At 44.6% G+C, this 13,604-nt stretch overlaps 1 protein-coding gene across 1 annotated transcript in view; it reads right to left on the minus strand.

Moving 5' to 3' along the window:
* Positions 1 to 1,216: 1,216 nt before the first annotated feature.
* Positions 1,217 to 13,604, minus strand: part of LOC144157881 (uncharacterized) — a 67,252-nt gene continuing 54,864 nt past the window's right edge. Inside the window, exons 7-11 of the mRNA XM_077688598.1 lie at positions 13,324 to 13,495; positions 10,437 to 10,537; positions 9,340 to 9,484; positions 6,534 to 6,806; positions 1,217 to 2,335 (exon numbers count right to left, since the gene is read on the minus strand). Of these exons, the coding sequence (XP_077544724.1) occupies positions 2,196 to 2,335; positions 6,534 to 6,806; positions 9,340 to 9,484; positions 10,437 to 10,537; positions 13,324 to 13,495 (831 nt within the window). The 3' untranslated portion in view covers positions 1,217 to 2,195. The remainder of the gene's footprint in view (positions 2,336 to 6,533; positions 6,807 to 9,339; positions 9,485 to 10,436; positions 10,538 to 13,323; positions 13,496 to 13,604) is intronic.

A 13,604-nucleotide genomic window follows, 5' to 3' on the forward strand; every position in this document is an offset into this window, starting at 1 on the left:
AAAGTTTCAGTTTATTATATTTCCTTAGTACCTACGTTGACTTCGCTGACTCTTCTCCCGCCTTTAAGTGGCCTTAGAGTTTCCTACTAGCGTACCAGTCAGCGAAGCGTCGGTGCAGCGCTTGCGTGGAGTGACCTGGACTTGGAGCTTACAAGCTTACAAAGTAAAGAAAGGAACAATCTTCCATTCACAAATGTGTCGTGGATTAATTTCAATTGAGCGAACGAACTGCGACGACCCGTCGGCGGCAGGCGAACCAAACGCTTGGCCTACTGACTATGTCCAAAGGTGAGCCATACAGTAGCTAAGGCAAGCCAAGTCATTTCCTCCTGACGTTACACGAAAACACCACAGAAAATGGGCGAGGATGCAGAGAGGAGGGCAGCATTTCCGATTTGGTTTTTCTACTAAATAAATTCGCGTAAAGGCACTCATAGTGGTCGAAACATGGCCTGTGGACTTCGGACTACAATGTGCGCAAGTAATCCCGCAATGTTTACAAATCACTTCAGTGTCCATTTATGGAGCTGTAGAATGGTGGCGTTTCTTGCGACGTGCTGTGTGAGTATATATATATGTATATATATAGGGTTTGGAAGTGAGGGGCTCGTTAGGAAATACGGAAAGAAATACCGGCAGTCTGCAGAGCCAAAGAAGGCATAGGGGAATGGTTAGACTATTTTTTACCGTTAGTGACGTACGATTTTTTAAAAAAATTAATTACGTGAGAAAGAAAGAAAGAAAAACATGCGCCCAGAGTGGGGACCGAACCGACGCCTTTCAATTAGATCTCGAATGCATTACCAATTCGGCTATCTGGGCGACTGTGTTCTCCTTCATTTTCTGGGGAATTTATATTTACTGCAACTGTATTTGACGCTTGAGGGTAGTAGTCAGCACCACTCAGACTACACGGGGAGAAGGGGACCTTCTTTTCAACCCCCGGGGCGTGACGCGAACGTCTACAGCCTGTCATAAGCGGGTAACTGGCGGGAAACCCTCTTATGCTATTTTGGCATCAAGGCTGCCAGAGCCGAGGCTTTCGCTAAGCTTTCGCAAGATAATAGGGTTTGGAAACCCTATTATCCAAACCCTATTATCGTGCGAAAGTGGTGGCGATATAGTGGTGGCAATATGAACTGTCTTTTGAGAAGGGCGACAATATACATTCAGGATGAAAAGGCTATAGATTTAGTTTTAGTAGAAAGAGATAGGAGATCAATGAGAAGTAGATTGAATCCCTGTTGCCGGGGACGTGATGAATTGCTGAGATGGTTTTATGCACCAGAGTAAGTGTAAGGAACGTGTCGATGGAACCATAACGGATGTAGCACTGTAGTGGGACAGACGAATTAGCCTCCTGCAAGGCGACGACCGCACGTTCTGGGTCAAGCGTGTTAATGAATTGATTTTAGGCAGCTGCTTTCTGTTTAGGACCGCGGAGGTTGCACTGAAAAATGGTCGTAATATTAGACTGGGTTCCGACGCTCTGGAAGAGACGGGGTGATGAAGTTGTCGGGAGTACTTGAGTATGGGACGCTTCGGCTATGGGCTCTGATGGGCCCTGTAGAAAACCTGTTTTGACGTGTGGTTCCCAGTTTGTAGGTGTGATCGGTTGAATTACCGGTGGTGGTAATTTTGTGTAGGAGGGAAGTGTGATTGGAACGTAGGGACCGGAATTCTTGCTGTAGCAACTGATTTTGTTGAGGATGTTTTGAAGTTCTTGGGTTATGGAAGTCAACTGACTAGCTGATTGAGAAAACATGTCTTGGATCTCAGGTGGGGTTGGCGGTTGTGTTTTCGTCATAGGAGGAGAGAGAGGGGCCTCTGTTGTGGGCGGATTTGGTTTCGTGGTTTTTCATTGGGTGTTGCCCTTGTTTGCTCAAGTAGCATATCTAAGCAAGCCCGGAGTGAAGTACTTGAACAACAAATCACATTATAATTATGAAACATGGTATAGTAGACATTATGTTTACAAGGGAAGCTTCATATATATTGCCACTGTGAATAAATAAAAGAATTCAGATAGAGTCGATAGCTTAGACGATGAGCCAGATATGACCTCGTTTTCTGCCAGCAAGGCATTCAAACTATACGTGCACACAATGTTGTTGTATTCTGCTTGGCCGTTTTTAAAACTATGAAGATGACTGTAGTTCCCCATTTGGGGTAGCACTGTTGCGGCAAAGATATTTCTACTTGGAAACTTCGGTTCCTGTTTTCGAAAGAAAAGCTTCCCTCAGCTGACGGCGGTTCGGTTTTCCCGGTGGTATTTGAGGTATGACGTCCACAAACTCTACACCACCGTGGAGCCGCTTGTGTACTGCAACATGATCTGTAACGAAAACGATTACTTTTGGTAAGCAATGCAAACAGGAGACAAAGTTCTATAAAGTGGAAGGCACTTATTCGAGGAGCGAAGAGCACTTACTTATGATCAAGTCCCGCTGCCCGTAGTCACCCACTATCCCTTACCTCTCAACCTAACCTCTCCGACTACATCCTAGGGGAGATAAGGGGAGTCTCCCCTGGCCCAATCTCTTCGCTGTGGTTTCGCGAAAGTAGCTTCCCGTTTCTCTACTTACCTACACATGAAAAAAAGTTTTGACGTTTGTTCTTTTTGTTTATTTTACCATTGGTATCGCGCGTGATACGTATGTGGTACTGGTTGAGATGTTATTTTACATTATAGCCCTTTACTTCATTGTGCCCGAAAGGCCACAAAATGGTTTCATCTGGTACACTTAATCTCATCTTCCACATGAACGGTGGTAACAAACTTGCCCTTAACGTAAATTTCGCAAAAGGAGTTCCTTATTTTTAAGGATTTTTGTGCTGTTTCTTTGACAACATTCCTGGAATTGGCTGGCCTGTTCTACAATAAAATGCAATGAATATGATCGAGCGCCTTCGGCCTGCTTTTATAATAGCTCAGAGTGCGACGTAGCTGTAAATGAATACCCGATTCGATTTTTGGACTCTATAGTAATGCGAAAACTTCATGTTCATAGTACGGGTGTGCTGAAAAGGATAAAATCTTGTAGCTTCAACAAAAGTGGCTGCAGTGGGAACAAAAACGGGTTAGCTTGAAAAAATAACGCTTGCAAGAACTGGCGTAGTGTATAAATTGTGGAAATATAGCCTCTCAGATACTCTAGCAAAAAGCATATCACTCGACCTTCCTTTCCTCCTTGCTGATGCCGATTGGAACAGATGTCCCGCACCATAGACAAACATTTCCAGGCGAGATTGACATAGGTAAATAAGATTGAGCGAGTAGCCGTGAGTTAGGGCGAAATGTGATCGAGAATGTGCAAAGAAGCCTCTCTCAACGACAGTTGGAGATATGAATGCCCATATAGAAGGTTTGGATGGATACACAGACAACAACGGTTCTCTAGTGATAGATCTATGCCAGGAAAACCGGCTTGTAATAGTAAACACGGAAAGCAAGTGTGACGGACAAATAACGTGGGAAAGCGGTAACAGACTGTCCAGCATAGACTACAGTTTAGTATCCGAGACAGTATACGGAAGGCTGCGGGAAATGAGAATAGATGAAAATGGAACAGACAGCTTAGGAAGCGACCACAAGCGGTTTAGCTTGCACTTTAGAGGTGCAATCCGGACAAATGCAGAAATAGGTACAATAGGAGGAAATAATTTGAATAATGAGCAGTTAAAGATCATCGCGGATCGATTGGAAGATGAAATCAATAAATACCCAGGCAAAAATTGGGATTACGACGAAATGATTGCGTTCATAAAGGGTAAGATGAATGAAGTAAAGGAACTAAACCGATGGAAAGGGAAGAGAAAGCCGAGAAGCTGGTGGAATAAGGAAATAAAAGAGGCTATTGACCAGTGAAGAAAGGCGTCGAGAGAACATAGAGAAGCAAAAAGAACTGGTATGGAACCGGAGGTAGTGGAGGAGAAGTGGGATGTCTACCGTGGGAAAAAACTAGAATTGCAGAAAATGGTGCAAGCAAAGATCAAGCAGAAAAGCGAACAATGGATGGCAGAAATACGGAAGAAGGACAAAAGCGCATCGAAGAAGTTTTGGAACCATGTAAAATCACTAAGCTCAAAAAACGATAACCATCAAAAATTCCTGATTGATGAGGAGGGGGAACATTTAGAAGGAGAGCACGCGTTGGCGCATATTCATCAAGTGATTAGTGAGGAGTTTAGGACAATAGGGGTAGGGAAACCTGCACCGATAACATCAGCGCCACAGAAGACTGCGGAAAGGGAAATAAGTTTGAGCAACCTTGATTGAAAAAAAGCAGAGGAAAAGGTTTCGCCCCAGACAGCAGTGGGCCCGGACGGAATACCAATACAACTGATAAACCTACTTGGACCTAAAAGTAAGGAATCGTTTAGGAGGGCAATAGATAAGGTGATAGAAACCAAACAAATACCAGAGGACTGGTTAGAAAGTAGGATGAATTTAATATATAAAGGCAGAGGAGACAAAGCCAGTATTGATTCATACAGACCACTCACAGTAACGTCAGTGGTGTATAGATTCGTAATGCAGGCGATAAAATCAGAAATTCAAGCATGGATGGAAGAAAATGAAATACTTGGGGAACTGCAGAAAGGATTTAGACAAGACAGGCGACTGTATGACAATCTGTTCGTGATAACGCAATGCATTGAAATTGCGAAAGCACAGAATAGACCACTATGGATTACGTTCTTGGACATTAAAGGGGCATATGACAACGTAAACAGAGAACGGCTGTGGAGAATGCTGAAACTCCAGGGATTATATGACGAGTTAGTACAGTTCCTTATAGCAATCTATAAAGACAATAGAGTGCACCTTACTTGGGAAGGACAGAAATGCGCCCAGCAGGTCAACATCCAGCGGGGACTGAAACAGGGATGCCCTTTGAGCCCAATACTGTTCATGCTTTACATGGCAGGGTAGAAAAGAAACTGGAAGAAAGTCAAGTAGGGTTTAGCCTAACCCATATGCTGCAAGGTGAAGTGGTACAACAGCATATTCCGGGAATGTTATACGCAGACGAAATTGTTCTTTTAGCTGATAACCAAACCGATATGCAGCGGCTAATAAATATTTGCGGCCAGGAAGCCACTGACCTCGGATTAAATTTCAGTGCAGAAAAATCAGGAATAATGGTTTTCAATGACGCTACCACCGACCTAGTGTCTATCCAGCAAGGCGAATTACCTAGAGTGAAAGAATATAAATATTTGGGAGTGTGGATAAACGAAGGGGATAACTACTTAAGTACTCACGAGGAGCAACTTAAGGTTAAGGGAAAGCGAAACACAGCTATAATAAAGCATAGAGCTCTGTGGGGTATAACAAATATGAAGTAGTAAGAGGAATGTGGAAAGGAGTAATGGTTCCGGGTCTCACGTTTGCGAATGCTGTACTCTGCTTAAAATCAGACGTTCTATCAGGCCTCGAAGTAAACCAGAGAACGGTAGGACGATTGGCCTTAGGCGCGCATGGAAAAACAACTAACGAAGCAGTTCAGGGAGATATGCGCTGGGCGTCGTTTGAAGTTAGAGAAGCTCAGAGTAAAATATGCTTTGAGATGAGGTTGAGGGCAATGGATCAACGAAGGTGGGCAGCTAAGGTTTTTAGGTACCTATACTTGAAAAGCGTGGACACGCAGTGGTTAAGAAAGACTAGAAGGCTAACGATGAAATACGGAAATAACAGTGGGGAATCCAAAAGAGCCAAGGTAACCAAAAAAGAGGCAAGGCAGATTGAAACGAATAAATGGAGGGAAAAAATGGAAGCTAAAACGTCGTTAGAGATGTGCAGGGCTGAGAAAATGAACATCAGAAAGGAAAATTTCTACGATAATTCCCAGGGCCGTGCTTTGCTTTTTGAGGCTAGAGCAGGTTGCCTGCGAACTAAGAGTTTAGTGGGGAACTATTCACAAAATGATGGGGTATGCGTGGTCTGCGGAAAAGAAACAGAAACTATGCGGCACATCGTGTTAGAATGTGAGGGTATCCATCCAAATCTTCATGAAGGGAATATTGGGCTTTCAGAAGCCCTAGGATTAAAGGGTATCACAGAGGAAGTTAACTTCAAGGCTGTCGAGGGGACGAAAAGAAGATTAGAATGCTGGTGGACGAAAAGCAGAGAGGGGAATATTGCCTAGGACAGTTACCACCTGTAACAGAAAAAAAAGGTATTTTGTGCCTGCTAAGCTTTTTGTGCCTGCCGTAAGCAGCGCTAGTATTGAACCAAAAGTGTAAAACATAGGTATTTTAGTCCTTTTTGGTAAGATGACATGTCATCACCTCGATACAAAGGGGAAACCAATAGAAATCATCATCATCATCATCAACAAATGTGCCATACGTGAACGGTAGCGCACTTTTGTTACTACTGTTTTCTGTGGTGGGCACAAGCCCTTCCATACTGAATGTAGGGGTTACATGGTCACTTTTACAATCCTTGGCTTTAAACACACAACAGTTAAGGTTGTTCAGTGTGCTTTGTTGAGTGCAGTGATTGCAATTAGCATGCAGTCACTCACTTTCGATGTTAGTCACGAATTCCTGCCGCTTCGCCTCCCGTTCATGAGTTGTCTTTGGCTGTGCGTCAGCCTTCAGCACAATAAAGGCCCTGGGTGCCTCTCCGTAGTCGCTATGAGGCACACCGACGACGGCAGCTTGCACGACATCCGCGTGATCCTGGAGCAGTTCTTCGAGCTCTGCAGGGGCTACCTGGAGGTCCATGCACTTGATCAAGAATTTTATTCTGTCCAATACGTACAACTCGCCTCGCGAAGAGTAGTAGCCTGTGTCACCTAGAAAAGAAGCAGTATTAAACTGAAGTCAAATACAAAATTACATATTTTATTGCGAGTCTAGTGTGTTTTGGAAAGGGGGCTGTGGGAGGAAAAAACAGCCCAGGGTCCGCCGTTCCTGGGATCGATAGGTCAGCACCGGGAAAAATTACTCCCACCTCCCCTCGCGGGAACCCGTGTGTAGATACGACGCATAGGGGTTCCGTTGTTGTTTCCGTTAGGTTGATCCTCCCATCGCGTGAAACGTGCCGTGAACGCCCTGCCGCGGCTATGACGCAACGTGGCGCGGCTATGACGCAACACAATCCAACACAATCCACTTTAATCCAATCCAATCCAATTCAATCCAAATCCAATCCAAGCCAAGCCAATCTAATTGAATCCAATCCAATGCCCCTCGCGAAAGAGTGTTCACTATCGGAGAGGAGATGGGGTGAGTGGTGGAGAGCGCAGCTCGCGCGGCGAGGAGAATGGGGTAGGGGTGTGGACGGACAACGACAACGCCTTATGGAGGGGCAAGGCGAGTGAATGAGATGCCGTCGCATCTAAAAGGCGCAGTTACCGCTGTTATACATGAGCCAACGGGACTTTCTTTACTCGCCGAGGAATGCACAGCGGCTGCTGCTGCTGCTCATGTAAAGGTTTTATGGGAAAATCGTTGAGTTAACGATGACAGCTTGCTGTAGCAAGCAACGCAGCTATAAACAATTCCGACTTTGATTGCAGCAAGTTTGCGTTGGGTGAAAATAATACCAGTACGTGGTATCGTTTCGTATTCTCATTGCCCTTCCAGCTCGATGCACGGAACGCAGGGAAATTGCCGGGTCGGCCGTATCTTTATCCATATTAGCTGCAAAGGCAGGTATAATAAATGCAGAGCGAGGGAAGCTAAGGTATTGCTTCTCAATGTTTGTTTCATGTCATGCTTTCTGACCCCTTCGTATGGTCGAGATACGTGAAAACTTTTTTATACACAAGATCACACCTTTTTAGTGACCCCCAACTTGACTTTATGTAAAACATTCTAGCCATTTTCTCGCGCTGCAAGTTTAGGTAGCTTCGGAATGCAGCGGACTGACTCGTAATCTGCTTTCACGACATTGGTACGTAGAAGTATGGAAGATGGCTTAAGCATTGTTAAAAGCGAAGTAAAAGATCAATGTATAATAGTTGATGTAGGTATGAACACCTATAGCAGTCAATGCCACGCTGCCTCCTTGGTCGTTGTCGGTTGTGAAGGAACATGGCATTACAGGGCACTGAGCATGTCTTTTCCTTCTTGTGACAATATAATGATATGATTCGTTGCGTTCGTAATCAATAGATTTTATTCAAGGACTCTCGCTGTTCGTGACGCTATGCGCTACTACAACTGTTTAGTGCACTCAAGGCCATGAATGCAGGAAGATGGTATAATATGCTCTTCTTCGAAACATCACGTTTTTTTTGTACCGGGGAGTATTCGGAAGTTTAGTTGAATGTAATGTTACGAGTAAAGTTAACGTCTATTAAATGGGGGGTTCACAACGCAAGTAATTTATTAAGGTGTATGAATTCCGAAACTAGTATTTTTTCCAAATGAGCCGACGTATAGCTAACGCCTGCACGAGGATCATAAGATAAGATAAGACAGAACCTTATTTCCGAAAAGCGGGGGGCTTGGTAAAAGTGAAAAGTATGGACTTCACGGGGGTCGAGCCCCCGTCACAGACAGCAACGGCCCTCACAAAGTAACATAACAGAAGGTAACACAATAACATAGCAACAAAGTAACAAAGTCAGAAAGTAACATTGCAAAGTAATATAACAGAAAATTGTTTTTGCGGCATCATTATAAAGAGTTTCTCATAAATTATTTTGTTGCAACAAAAACTTTTTAATGCAACACTGTTTGCATGCTCAGCAGTAACTTTATTGGTGACAAGTTGGTTTAAAGAGGGAGGCAAAGTGTGGTGAATCATTCAGTTTCCAAAGGTGGAATGGGAAAATGGTACCTTCCATATCTCTTGTGCACGTGTTGGGTGTTTGTATATTTTTGCTGTTAGGTAAGCAAAATTTATTTAATGAAAGTGTCATGGCTATGTAAGTGAGACTTGTAACGTTGCAGGAATCGCGCGTAAAATGCGTACGTGGAGCTTTGCAATCGTCGGATTCACATTGAATTGAACGCGCGACATGGATAACGGGATGATGTGAGCAGGAGGGAAGGGCCGAGGGGATGGAAAGTTTAACACAATTTGTGGAAGAGCCACATCTGTACAACATCACGTCTAGATGCCAGGGAGGGGAGAAAGAGGAACGCTTTTATGTCGGGGACGCTGAGATGCCAATCATTTTTTTTCAAGAACATATGCTTATCATATGAGAAAATCATACATTTGAGAAAAAAACAACTTAGGAATACCAAAGGCTGAAAGCTTTTACGTTCTTTCAAACCATCAACAAGGATACTCCTGTTACACAGTGTTAACGCCGCTAGATACTCAAGTGGATCAACAAAAACACAAGCCAGGAAAACGTAGACAGTACTGACCAGACTTGAGGTAACCCTCACTGTCATACATCTCGGCCGTTGCATCGGCGTTGTCCAGGTAGCCCTTAAAACATGAGGGACCTCTAATGCATATTTCACCGCACTGCCCTGGACCAAGTTTCTTTCTTGTGTCGACGTCCACTACCTGTAATGGCAAATCAAGAAATGAACCCAATTAATGAAAATGCATCTCCTCGTTTGCGAATCACTGATATTGCTCGATACTTTGAGTGTTACCAGATACTTCGCGGTGAACAGATACCCGGGCAACCTATAACGAGAAGACGAGCCCCCCACCCAACCGCTGGGTACTTTATAGTAAGTGTGTTTAGCAGCTGTGCCATTCAGGGCAGCCACGGTTTAGTTTTTTGGGGTGAGTTGCGACTTCTATTAGTTTTTCTCATTTAGCCAAGGGAACTCTTTTTTAGAAAAATAAATCTAAATACCAGGTTAAAAATTTCGCTGGGCACTGTTATGTTTGTTGTATAAATATATATATGCTGTACTTCGAACCTTCCTTCACTAACCACCGGGATGGCTTAGTGGCTAAGGCATTGGGGTTCAGAGCCCAAGGACGCGAATTCGATTCCCGGCCGCTGCTGCTGTTTTCCTGATGGAGGCAAAAAGCGAAAACGCCCATGTGCTGGAGATTTCGGGGTACTTTAAAGATCCCCGAGTAGTCAAAATTCATCCGGAGTCGTCCACTACGGCGTGCCGCATCGCCTGTGCAGTGTCGGCGCGTTAAACCTCATAGTCGAAACAACACGCAGACTTTGCTTTAGTACCGACGATCTTACCAGGACATCATGCTAAGGGGTGTCCGACTGGTGTACGGGTCAGAGGGATTAGCGTTGACATTGTAGCAAAAAGTTGTCACGCGTAGACGCACACAAGAATACAATGCATCCTGCTGATATACTTTACGCACGCCAAAATCCCGGGCTGGAGCGTGAGACTCAAAACAAGAAACAAAGGTGTTTTTTCCCATGAAACAATATATTTGTTGTACAGATCATTGCGAAGTAATCTAACACGCACGTTGAGGTATTTACTTGGAGTCCTCAAAACTATTAATGTAAAATAAAATGCCACCTTACCTTAATGCTGACGCCTGGAATGGGTGTTCCAACCGTTTTGAAGTCGTGGCACGTCTTTCGCGCGTAAGAAATGGCGCAGCATACTTCGGTCAGACCATAACCTGTAATGTGGTTCATACATGGAACTGAGTGAAAGCTGTGCAGTGAGATTATTCACCACGGAGCAGGTTTTTTACGTGCATAAGAGGTGTTTTAGCGTCGTAGGATTTGAAATTTTGTTGTTTGCTAAAGCACTTATGGAAGTACACGACATGTTGAAGGCCCCAGTGGTGAGCTACAAGATAAAATTGCGAATACTGAAGAAGGGAAAGAATGAAAAGTTCAAAAAGTAGGCGCAGAAGAAAAGGCAATGTAAAAAAAGGACAATCTCTAGGGGCCAATCACGCAGGTAGGGATTCTGCGTATACAAGTGCAAAGGGTGTGTTATATATCCCGAGATTCGCCGCTGTGTGGGCATTGTGGTGAACCTACATTTTTCCGAGTTTGTGTATGTTGTGGAGTGGGAAGGGACGGGTCTGTAGTTGTCTAAGTACAGCTGCGTGGCATCGTTTTAGTGTACTGTGAGGGGCGGAAACCGCTCTCTGGAAAGGCTTACACACCATAGAGTTGCTGTGGTTATTCTATGAAAGTACTGCGCACCTACAGAGTAGGAAATACTCGCAATATGGGATTTGCCATTAAAAGAATCCTTCATGGGAAAGCTTCGGGATCAACCGTTGTGATCGTTAGATGGAGGGGGGCATGATTTGTTGGAAATACTCGTATTTTTACTGGCGAAACCAACATCGGTCGTCTTTCACGTCGGAGCTAGGCTGAGCCACTGAGCTTATATTCCCACAGGAACAGCGCCTACGGAAATCTTCGTAGCCGTAGAAGACATCGATCCCGCCTAGCCTAACCACGGTGGCTGGACTGGTATTCGACGCCGACAACGCACCTACCTCGACGCCAGCAGCTGTGGCTTGCAAGCACCCACCTCGTGTAACCCGTAAATCCACCGCGACGCTCGCCACCTCTTTCGCGGCGCAATCCATTGGCAACGCCCCTTCCCGAGAGGGACATCAAATTCGTTTTCCCACCGAGAGCCACTTGATCCTTGTTCAGTGGCTCAAGCTTTTTTTGCGGATGCCATTTTTAAAAAGGCCAACCTACCTCACAGTCTAGTAGACCAAATATGGGTCCAACACATGGCCAAATACATGTTCATGAGGGCGCCGTCGAAATAACGGGCACAAAAATACAATGCAATCCAAGCTTTTATTTCAGATGCCATTTTTGAAAAAGGCCAACCTACCTCACAAATAGAAGACCAAATATGGGTCCAACACATGGCCAACTACATGTTCATAAGTAGCCTGTCGAAATAACGGGCACAGAAATAAAATGCCATCCCACTCGTCGCCCTCGAAATACAGTGCTACGCATCATTGCACATGTTTGTGTTTCCGAGAACACGCAACTGGAGTGATTTTCAATATCCCCGAAAACGGCACACCCGAAGATATTTTGTGAAGCGTGAGCGACTACAATTTCGATCTACCGATCATCGCGGCGAAACGGCTAGAAACCTCCAATAACGCTCAGATTGAGTTTATGCTCCCCTCGTCGCTTTCTGGATCACGGGTCCCTTTCAGAGGTATAATCAACAATGTAACTGTGTAGCTTATTTCATTCACCAATAAAATAGGAGAAAGAGCCCTTGTAAACATCAGTACAGCAGGCAATTCCCCAAATTTTCCATTCATGTTCGCGTCGCTTATATACAAAATGCCACAGTAGTAAGAAACTGCTAGGATCAATGCTACTTTTCAAAAATATATGCGGTAAAGTAATTCGAGTTTGTGAAGAAGCCGACGTTTACGTAGTGGTTTCCAGAACAACTCTGCTTTAAGCGATGTAATGCTAGCGTAGCAAGTGTAATTTCTGTCTCAAATCAGGCCGAGGGTCTCAACTTGTTCAAACAGTGCAAATTAGCCCGTCCTGAATTCACCATAATGGGCAAGCATGTTGAAGTGCTACGCATTGCACGAAGCAGCTATAAAATTTCACCTTTTGAACACCATTAAGCGCCATTGAAGCGTTTGTACTTCGGGATAAATTAAGATACGAACGATGGTGCGCGTGGTTCTTAGTATATGATGCGCATCCCACGCCAAGGGTTGGGATGTCTTTCTTCATACTGTCTTTCTTCATAAGAATAATTTACCAGAGGGCGTTCCCAACTTTATGGCGGCTGTACATACACGGCCCGTCGCCAGGGAGCGCAGCGTGTACTGGAAACACGCATTCGGGACTGAAGGTCAACACCTATCGGGGACTGAAACAAGGATGCCCTTTGAGCCCAACACTGTTTATGCTATACACGGCAGCGTTAGAAAAGAAACAAGAAGAAAGTTAATTAGGGTTCCTCCTAGCGCATATGTTGCAGGTCGAAGTGGTACTACAGCGTATTCCGGGAATGTTATACGCAGACGACATTGTTCTTTTAGCTGATAACCAGACCGATATGCAACGGCTCATAAATATTGGCAATCAGAAAGCCACCCACCTCGAGTTAAATTTTAGCGCAGAAAAATCGGGAATGGTTTTCAACGACACTAGCACTGACGTAGTGTCAATCCAGCATGTCTAATTACCCAGAGTCAAGGAATATAAATATTTGGGAGTGTGGGTAAACGAAGGGGACAACTACTTAAGAACTCACGAAGAGCAACTTAAGGGTAAGGGAAAGCTAAACGCAGCGTCAGCACCCCGCCACAAAGGGGATACCACTATCAATCATCATCATCACCAACAACAATGAGCACTGTTGTTGGTATTTCAATTTATCACGATAGTACATGATTGTTTCAGCCACCAATGTGCCCACTGCAGTAGAAGCCCTCACCGTGGTGAATGATGATGCCCGGCAGCAGCTTTGCGAGGCCTCTCAAGATTTGCGGCGGGGTGGCACTTCCGGCAATGAACACGTGTCGCAAGCTGCTGATGTCCAGACTCGGTGGCAGTCCTTTTTGTACCATGTGCATAACGTGTGTGGGGTACAGCACTATTGTGCTTACCTAAGAAAGAAGCAAAGTTTGAGGTGTACTCTTAATAAAAAATTGAAGTCGTTCCACTCAATGTGAAAGATGGCGGAAGTGCAGAGCAGTGATTCGCCATAATGAGCTG

This window comes from Haemaphysalis longicornis, unplaced genomic scaffold (genome assembly GCF_048455015.1).
Source record: "Haemaphysalis longicornis isolate Haplotype H1 unplaced genomic scaffold, Haemaphysalis longicornis Haplotype H1 scaffold_10, whole genome shotgun sequence".
NCBI classification, from domain to species: Eukaryota; Metazoa; Arthropoda; class Arachnida; order Ixodida; family Ixodidae; genus Haemaphysalis; species Haemaphysalis longicornis.